This window comes from Chiloscyllium plagiosum, chromosome 2 (assembly GCF_004010195.1).
Source record: "Chiloscyllium plagiosum isolate BGI_BamShark_2017 chromosome 2, ASM401019v2, whole genome shotgun sequence".
Taxonomy (NCBI): Eukaryota; Metazoa; Chordata; class Chondrichthyes; order Orectolobiformes; family Hemiscylliidae; genus Chiloscyllium; species Chiloscyllium plagiosum.
Window position 1 is genome coordinate 38,241,079 of NC_057711.1, and position 10,034 is coordinate 38,251,112.

The following is a 10,034-nucleotide window of genomic DNA, read 5'->3' on the forward strand; positions in this document are numbered from 1 at the left end:
CAGAAATGAGATAACAAGAATCCAGAGACAGTATATTCCTGTTTGGGTGTAAGGAAAGGCTGGTAGGTATAGGGGATGCTGGATGACTAAAGAAATTGAGGGTTTGGTTAAGAAAAAGAAGGAAGCCTTTGTCAGGTATAGACAGGATAGATCGAATCCTTAGAACAGTATAAAGGTAGGAGTATACTTAAGAAGGAAATCAGGAGGGCAAAAAGGGGACATGAGATAGCTTTGGCACATTGGATTCTCCTTAATTCTAAGGGTTTTTACAAATATATTAAGGACAAAAGGGAACAAGGGAGAGAATAGGGCCCCTCAAAGATCAGCCTTTGTGTGGAGCCGCAAAAAATGGGGGAGATACTAAACGAGTATTTTGCATCAGTATTTGCTGTGAAAAAGGATATGGAAGATATAGAAAGTAGCTAAATAGATGGTGACATCTTGCAAAATATCCATACTACAGAGGAGGACGTGCTGGATATCTTGAAACGCATAAAGGTGGATAAATCCCCAGGACCTGATCAGGTGTACCCTAGAACTCTGTGGGAAGCTAGGAAAGTGATTGCTGGGCCTCTTACTGAGATATTTGTATCATCAATAACCACAGGTGAGGTGTCAGAGTACTGGAGGTTGGCTAACGTGGTACCACTGTTTAAGAAAGGTGGTAAGGACAAGCCAGGGAGCTCTAAGCCAGTGAGCCTGACGTCGGTGATGGGCAAGTTGTTGGAGGGAATCCTGAGGGATAGGATGTACATGTATTTGGAAAGGCAAGGACAGATTACGGATAGTCAACATGGCTTTGTGTGTGGAAAATCATGTCTCACAAACTTGATTGAGTTTTTTGAAGTAGTAACAAAGAGGATTGATGAGGGAAGAGCAGTAGACGTAATCTATATGGACTTCTGTAAGGCATTTGACAAGGTTCCCCATGGGAGACTGGTTAGCAAGGTTAGATCTCATGGAATACAGGGAGAACTAGCCATTTGGATACAGAACTGGCTCAAAGGTAGAAGACAGAGGTTGGTTGTGGAGGGTTGTTTTACAGACTGGAGGCCTGTGACCGGTGGAGTACCACAAGGATCGGTGCTGGGTCCTCTACTTTTTGTCATTTACATAAAGGATTTGGATGTGAGCATAAGAGGTACAGTTAGTAAGTTTGCAGATGACACCAAAATTGGAGGTGTAGTGGACAGCGAAGAAGGTTACCTCAGGTTACAGCAGGAATAGGGAGAGGCTGAATAGGCTGGGGCTATTTTCCCTGGAGTGTCAGAGGTTGAGGGGTGACCTTATAGAGATTTTAGGTAAATAGACAAAGACCTTTCCCTGTGGTGGGGGAGTCCAGAACTAGAGGGCATAGGTTTAGCGTTAAAGGGAAAAGATATAAAAGAGACCTAAGGGGCAACTTTTTCACACAGAGGGTGGTACGTGTATGGAATGAGCTGCCACAGGAAGTGGTGGAGGCTGGTACAATTGCAACATTTAAAAGGCATTTGAATGGGTATATGAATAGGAAGGGTTGAGGGATATGGGCTGTGTGCTGCCAGATGGGACTAGATTGGGTTGGGAATATCTGGTCGGCATGGACGGGTTGGACCGAAGGATCTGTTTCCATGCTGTACATCTATGGATTCTCAAAATATCTTTCAAGTAGATGGAAGAATCTAGGTTGAGTGACTTCTTTCAGCACATCAACTGAACTTCAAACAATATCAAAAAGCCACAATTCCTAATAGTCATAAACTCAGACTAGATGGGTCTTGAGGTGCAGTGGTAGTGCCCTACCTCTGGACCAGGGAACCTGGGCTCACTTCCTACCTATGCCAGAGGTATCATCTCTGAAGAAGCTGATTTACAAAGAAAGTTAGGCATGTAACTTGAGTACTTACAGCACAGAACAAGGCCCTTCAGCCCATCACATCCATGCCAGTCATCAAACAGTGATATATTCAAATCCTACTTTCTAATACTTCGCCCATAGACTTTAATGCAATGGTGCTTCAAGTGTTCACCTAAATAGTTCTTACATGTCTCGGGGGTTCCTACTTCTATCACCTTTAGCAGTAAGCTCCGGACACCCACAATCTACTGGGTGAAAAGTTTTCTTCCAAACCTGTCTAAACCTCCTACTCCTTACCTTAAAACAGTTAACAACTCCTAAGTAAGGAAAAAAAGGAATTCCCTTAGGACTTTGTACACCTCAACTAAATTTCCCCTCAGCTTCTCTGCTCTAAGGAAAATCTTTGAGTAATAAAGGTAAGTAACTATATGTCTTAGCTACTTTACCACAGGTTGATAAAATGATCTAGTAAAACCAGCCTAAATAGTTAGTTTGAGACGTGACTTCAAGCAAGTATCTTTTTAAAAAAAAAGCATCCGAAGTGTCTGTTTAATGAGCTTTATTAAAAAGTCCATTCCTCCTCAATCTTCCAAATGAACCTGTTTTCAAAATCCTTTATTGACAGCAGAAGCAGCCTCATAATAACAGAAATCATACCAAGAAGAACATGAATTACACATCACAAGTGGACATGTTGTATCTCGCTACTTTCCCAAAAGTCATGCTTTTGCATTGAATGTGTATGACTCCTCATTTCAAACACAATGTGCAACATTCGCATTAGTATTCAACCACAAGTATTTCCCCACCACCCTCTCGAGACGTTTTACTGATAAGAAGTAGAGGCTATGTTGTGAAGTTAAGTGAGAGAAACGAATGAAGTATGAAGATGGCTTCAAGCTACAAATCAAACCATTTTTTAATTTGTCAGAAATGTGATACACGTATACACATTTAATTGGGCCAATCAAACCCACACTTCTGTAAAGATTTCAGAGCAAAAGCTTGTTGGTATAGCTGATCTATGGAACAAAAATGTTTAGTGCTGCAGCAAAAGATCAAGACTGCTCAAAGACTACCAAAGAAACTTGATATTAAATTTTATCAGTGTACAGCAATTCCTCATAAGTCACCTCCAGAAAACATGAGTACCCATTATGGTATGTTGGAATATGGATGCAACACTCATTAACTTCAACACACACAGCAATCAAAGTGTGAAGTGAAAAGATTCAAGAACAATTTTAATGAAAACCACTGGATATGAGAAGACAAGATTCAGATTGGGACTAGCTTCCATGTCTAACAGGATGACGTTTAAGCTTAGGCTCATTTCTACTGTAAGAGATTTTGTGCACATTCACAAACATTGTTTGGATGAATGAAAATGGAGTGAAATTGCAAATCAAAGTGTGTTATCAAAATTCCAGAAGTCTACGTAAAAGATTAAAGTTTATTAGTGTGGGAAAGACTTACAGCCCATATAACCCATGTGATCAAACAGACCCTTTGAAGAAATTACACCCAAATTGCAATTATATGCCGGTGTCTCGCATACATCATTTGACCTTTGAATGTGTGCCATTTACACCGAATGGAACAAGTAGATGGTTAAAGGAGAAATAATGTCTCGTTGAATGTTTTGTACAATTTTGTTATCAAATTGTAGTATGCTGTTAGTGTACACACCACCACCAGATCATTAATGAATTGCAAGGAAGATGATTAACTGTAGATGAAAATTCAGAAACCAAAAGTGTCACATTTGATCCAGAGGAGGACCCTTACAAATGATGCCACAGCTAAAGTGACTCAAATGAAACAAAAACAGAAATTACAGAAAATTCAGCAGGTCTGGCAGTATTGTTAGACAAAAAAAAATTAACTTTCCGGGTCCAGTGATCCTTCTTCAGAACCTACTGTAGCTAGGGAAAGGGTGGCATATATGTTGAGGATGAGAGGGATGTATGGGGAGGAATTAACAATAGATACTGATAAAGCCAAGAGAGAGAACAGCTGGACAAACAAAAGAATGGGTAATGGTCAGTCTGGACAAAATCAAAAGTTGTTCACTGGGACCATTAGTGGCTGACAATGGGTTGTTTCTGGTACTAGCCCATGTGATGATAAGGCTTGTTGTATGGAAATTGGAGTAAGGACATGGGAAAAGGTGCGCAGGCCTTACGGTTATTCAACTCGATACTGACTCCTGTAGCATTTCCAAGAGGAAAATTAGAAGCTGTTTTTCCAACGGGGCCACTTGGTCCAGGAGGAGGACACTATAGTGGGCAGTATGATGGCTAAGTAGTTAGCACTGCTGCCTCACAGCACCTGGTTTGATTCCAGCCTTGTGCAACTATGTGGTGTTTGCACATTTAGCTCATGTCTGCATGGGTTTCCACTGGGTACTATAGTTTCTTCCCACAGTCCAAAGGTGTGCAGGTTAGGTGGACCAACCATACCAAATTGTCCATAGTGTCCAAGGATGTATCTGGTTGGGGTGCTCTTTGATGGGTTAGTGAAGACACAAGTGACTGAGTAGTCTCTTTCCATACTGTAGGGATTCTACGATTCAGCCACCATTGCACAACATGAGCTGTCAAGATCAACTTAAATGCTGCCATACTCAGTGGTAGAAAATCAAGGGATAAACAGCAGGCAGAAAAGTGATAAAAATAAAGATTCAATACTAACATTTAAAACAGAATTGGACAAAGGACAGCAAAGTGCCAGAGATACCAGAAGGAGCTGGACAATTGGACTATTCAGGTCCCTCTGCCAGTCTGCTGGCACAGGCACAATGGGTGAATGGCCATCTAAGATTGTTACCTGTCTTGGTGTTGTGGCAGGAATGATTCAAACTAGCAGCAGCACGAGTAAACATGGTGCCAGATAGCAGCGGCAAGTTCAAGGACTTCAGAAGGGGTCACAGAAACATGAACCAAACTAAAAAGAAATGTCACGAACTTAAATGTTCGCAATGTCGTATTTATGATGACTGGTGCACATACATCCTTCCCTGTGCGATTCAGTACCAGGAGAAGCTGCACTGTACCCACTGCCCCCGTGCTACTCGGTGCTGTCCACAGTGACTTCCCTCCCTCCAATGGACGTTTCCAGGTGAGTCCGGGGCTGCAAGCGCGGCCTACCTGGAAGAGGACCGAGTTGGTGTCGGGCTCCGATCCGACCGTCGCCACTTTGTCTCCGTGGTAACGGCGAGGTCGTGGGGCAAGCCAGGCTCGCGCTCCAAGGAAGCAGAGCCGCAGGTTCCGCGCGTGCAGCAGCATCCTGCGGTCAGAGGCCCAACGGCTCCAGAGCGAGCGGCGGCGCGAGTGAGTCTGCAAACCCCGGGCCCGCCTGCACTGGGACACAGCCTTTGGGACTCCACCTCAAACACTCCTGCTCGCAGCGAATTGACTTGCAGTTTGTTCCACAGAGCCCACCCACATATACCGGGACCTACAAAGTTTAAAAAAAATCACACAACACCAGGTTATGGTCCAACAGGTTTAATTGGAAGCACTGGCTTTTGAGTGCTGCTCCTTCATCAGGTGGTTGTCCAGAGCAGCGCTCCGAAAGCGAGTGCTTCCAAATAAACCCTGTTGGACCATAACCTGGTGTTGTGTAATTTTTAACTTTGTACACCCCAGTCCAACACCGGAACCTCTCATCCTTCCAGACTAGTCAAATAAAGAAACATAAACTGCGGGGCGATACTTGGTTAGCGTTTCGATTACAGCAACTCTATTCAGAACAGGGTGTCCGTTCATCAGACAGTAACAGCTTCTGGAGAGAGACATAGAAAAAGGTTTCGTGAAAAAGTTAGGAGTTCTTTGTGCACAAATAGGGAAATTACACAGACTTCTCGAATGATCTCCTATGAATTTGGAGATTAGATTTATTTAATTTCTAGCACCTCAACTAACTTACCATACATCAAAGAAGTTTCAGAAATGACAGCCAGACTACTAAGACCCCTCGGAATCCTAGTAGCACACAAACCCACCAACACTCTCAAACAAAAACTAACAAACTTAAAAGACCCAGTACAACCCATGGACAAAACCAACGTCATCTACAAAATTCCATGCAAGGACTGCCACAAACACTACGTAGGACAAACAGGAAGAAAGTTAGCCACCAGGATACACCAACACCAGCTAGCCACAAAAAGACACAACCCTCCCTCCCTCGTAGCCCTATACAAGGATGAAAAAAACCACCATTTCGACTGGGACAACACATCTATCCTGGCACAGGCTAAGCAAAGGCATGCCAGAGAATTCCTAGAGGCCTGGCACTCCAACCACAACACCATGAACAAGCACATAGATCTAGATGCCATCTATCAACCCCTCAGAAAACGAACAGGAAATGACATCAGCACAAACCCCAGGAACCCCATCCAGGAGAAAGATATAAATAGAAAGCAGGAGACAACAGCTTTGCTTCACTTGGAAGTTGCCACTGATGATGTTACCTAGCCAGGTAACGAAACGTCTGGATATCAAACCTACAGCTCAGCAAGCAAACCTACACCCTAACTTTAAGGGATTTGCAGAAATAATTTCTTCATAGTTTTTATATGACAGAGAGCAGTTCTGCCAAATGTATTTGCGTGGGCTCTCCAAATTATCGCACCTTTATATAACTTTACTGTTTTTCTTTTGTAAATCCATAATAGTGAGTAGAGTGGGTTTTTTTAATTATGTTTTTATTGAGATCTGTCTCTTGATTAAACTTTAAAAACAACAAAAAATATGTACTGGAGTAGTGTTTTTAGAACAGTAAGACTGTGCTATTTTCTGGGTCTGTGGATTGTTAGGGTGCAAAGATAGCCTTTAGTGGAGTGACATATTGTTCCTCTTGGAAGTAGGAGATGAGGGAGAGTTTTCATGTTACTGAGATGATGTCAACAGTATGTTTGGTTGCAAATCCCACCAGGTTCATGAATCGGTTGGAGTGGCAGTTAGAGACATTGAGGAATTTACAGGAGCTTGAGGGTATAATGGATAGCAGTTACACGCAGGGAGATAAACTGAAGATACAGTCAGGTAGATGGGTAACCACCAGGAAAGGTAGGAGAGGGAGAATATTCTCAAAGGGGAGAGGGACTAGTACACATTGGAACTAATGGCATAGGAAGAGAAAAGCACAAGATTTGAGCAATGTAGGAAGTTAGGCAGAAATTTTAAAAGTAGGTCCTTGAGGGTAGTAATATCTAGATTATCCCCTGTGCCATAGGCTAATGAAGGTAGGAATAGGTGGATAGAGCAGATGAATGTATGGCTGAGGAGCTGGTGCGGAAGAGAAGGATTCACATTTTTGGATCATTGAATGTCTTCTGGGGTAAACATAACCTGTACGAGGAGGACAGATTGCACCTGAATTGGAAAGGTACCAACTAACATTCCAGTGGGGAGATTTGCAAGAGCTATTTGGGAGGATTTAAACTAGCGGGGGTTGGTCCCCAGCAAGATAATAAGGAAAGAGATTGGTCTAAGACTGGTACAGTTGGGAAAAGGAGTAAGTCAAACACACAGGGCAGACAGGAACAAAATAAAGAACAAGGTAGGACTGATAAATTAAAATGCATTTATTTCAATGCAAGAGACCTAACAGGTTAGGCAGATTAACTCAGGGCATGGTTAGGAACATGGAACTGGGATATTGTAGCAATTATGGAGACATGGCTCAGGGCTAGACAGGACTGGCAACTTGAATGTGTGGCTGAGGAGCTGGTGTATGGGAAAATAATTCACATTTTTGGATCATTAGAATCTCTTTTGGGGTAGGAGTGACCTGTACAAGAAGGACGGATTGCACCTAAATTGGAAGGGGACTATAATACTGACAAGGAGATTTGCTAGAGCTGCTCGGGAGGATTTAAACTAGTAAGCTTGGGGGGGGGGGTGGGACCCAAGGACATAGTGAGGAAAGAGATCAATCTGAGACTGGTACAGTTGAGAATACAAGCAAGTCAAACAGTCAGGGCAGGCAGGGTCAAAGCACAGAACTAGGTAGGACTGATAAATTAAACAGCATTTATTTCAATGCAAGAGGCCTAACAGGGGAGGCAGATGAACTCAGGGTATGGTTAGGAACATGGCTCAGGGATGGACAGGATTGGCAACTTAATGTTCCAGGATACAAATGCTACAGGAAGGACAGAAAGGGAGGCAAGAGAGGAGGGGGTGGGGGGGGCGTTTTTGAAAAGGGATAGCATTACAACTGTACTGAGGGAGGATATTCCCAGAAATTCATCCAGAGAAGTTATTTGGATGGAACTGAGAAATAGGAAAGGGCTGATTACCTTATTGGGATTGTATTATAGATCCCCTAATAATCAGAGGGAAATTGAGAAACAAATTTGGAAGGAGATCTCACTTATCTGTAAGAATAATAGAGGATTTTAACTTTCCAAACCTTAGACTGGGACTGTCATAGCGTTAAGGATTTAGATGAGTAGGAATTTGTTAAGTTTGTACAAGAAAATTTTCTAATTCAGTATGTGGATGTACCTACTAGAGAAGGTGCAAAACCTGACCTACTCTTGGGAAATAAGGCAGGGCAGGTGACTGAGGTGTCAGTGGGGGAGCACTTTGGGTCCAGCGACCATAATTCCATTAGTTTTAAAATAGTGATAGAAAGGATAGACCAGATCGAAAAATTGAAGTTCTAAATTGGAGAAAGGCCAATTTTGATGGCATTAGGCAAGAATTTTCAAAAGCTGATTGGGAGCAGATGTTCGCAGGTAAAGGACGGCTGAAAAATGGGAAGCCTTCAGAAATGAGATAACGAGAATCCAGAGAAAATATATTCCTGTTAGGATGAAAGGAAAGGGTGGTATGTATAGGGAATGCTGGATGACTAAAGAAAATGAGGGTTTCATTCAGAAAGAGAAGGAAGTGTATATCAGGTATAGATAGGAGAGATCGAGTGACTCCTTAGAAGGCAATAGGAGTATACTTGAGAGAGAAATCAGGAGGGCAAAAAGGGGACATGGCAAATAGGGTTAAGGAGAATCCAAAAGGTTTTTACAAATACATTAAGGACAAAAGGGTAACTAGGGAGAGAATAGGGCCCCTCAAAGATCAGCAAGGTAGCCTTTGTGTGCAGCTGCAGGAGATGGGGGAGATATTAAATGAGTATTTTGCACAGTATTTTCTGTGGAAAAGGACATGGAAGATATAGAATGTAAGGAAATAGATAGTGACATCTTGCAAAACGTCCATATTACAGAGGAGGAAGTGCTGGATGTCTTGAAACGCATAAAAGTGGATATATCCCCAAGGGCCTGAACATGTGTACCCTAGAACTCTGTGGGAAGCTAGGGAAGTGATTGCAAGGCCTCATGCTGAGATATTTGTACGATCGATAGTCACAGGTGAGGTGCTGGAAGACTGGAGGTTGGCTAATATGGTGCCACTGTTTATGAAAGGTGGTAAGGACAAGCCAAGGAACTATAGAGCAGTGAGCCTGATGTCAGTGGTGGGCAAGTTGTTGGAGGGAATCCTGAGGGACAGGATGTATATGTATTTGGAAAGGCAAAGACTGATTAGGGATAGGCAATCTGGCTTTGTGTGTGGGAAATCACAAACTTGATTGAGTTTTTTGAAGTAACAAAGAGGATTGATGAGGGCAGAGCAGTAGACGTGATCTATATGGACTTCTGTAAGGCATTTGACAAGGTTCCCCATGGGAGACTGGTTAGCAAGGTTAGATCTCATGCAATACAGTGAGAACTAGCCATTTGGATACAGAACTGGCTCAGAAGTAGAAGATAGAGGGTGGTGGTGGTGGATTGCTTTTCAGACTGGAGGCCTGTGACCAGTATAGTACAAGGTTTTGTGCTGGGTCTACGACTTTTCCTCATTTATATAAATAATTTGGATGTGAGCATATGAGGTATAATTAATAAGTTTGCAGATGACACCAAAATTGGAGGTGTAGTGGACAGTGAAGAAGGTTACCTCAGATTACAACAGGATCTTGATCAGATGGGCCAATGGGCTAAGAAGTGGCAGATGGAGTTTAATTCAGATAAATGCGAGGTGCTGCATTTTGGGAAAGCAAATCCTAGCAGGACTTATACACTTAATGGTAAGATCCCAGGGAGGGTTGCTGAACAAAGAGACCTTGGAGTGCAGGTTCATAGCTCCTTGAAAGTGGAGTCACAGGTAGATAGGATAGTGAA

At 42.7% G+C, this 10,034-nt stretch overlaps 1 protein-coding gene across 1 annotated transcript in view; it reads right to left on the minus strand.

Annotated features, from left to right (window-relative positions):
- Positions 1 to 5,287, minus strand: part of mccc2 (methylcrotonyl-CoA carboxylase subunit 2) — a 134,048-nt gene extending 128,761 nt beyond the window's left edge. Inside the window, exon 1 of the mRNA XM_043707857.1 lies at positions 4,987 to 5,287. Coding sequence (XP_043563792.1) covers positions 4,987 to 5,124 — 138 coding nt within the window. The 5' untranslated portion in view covers positions 5,125 to 5,287. The remainder of the gene's footprint in view (positions 1 to 4,986) is intronic.
- Between the last annotated feature and the right edge of the window lie 4,747 nt (positions 5,288 to 10,034).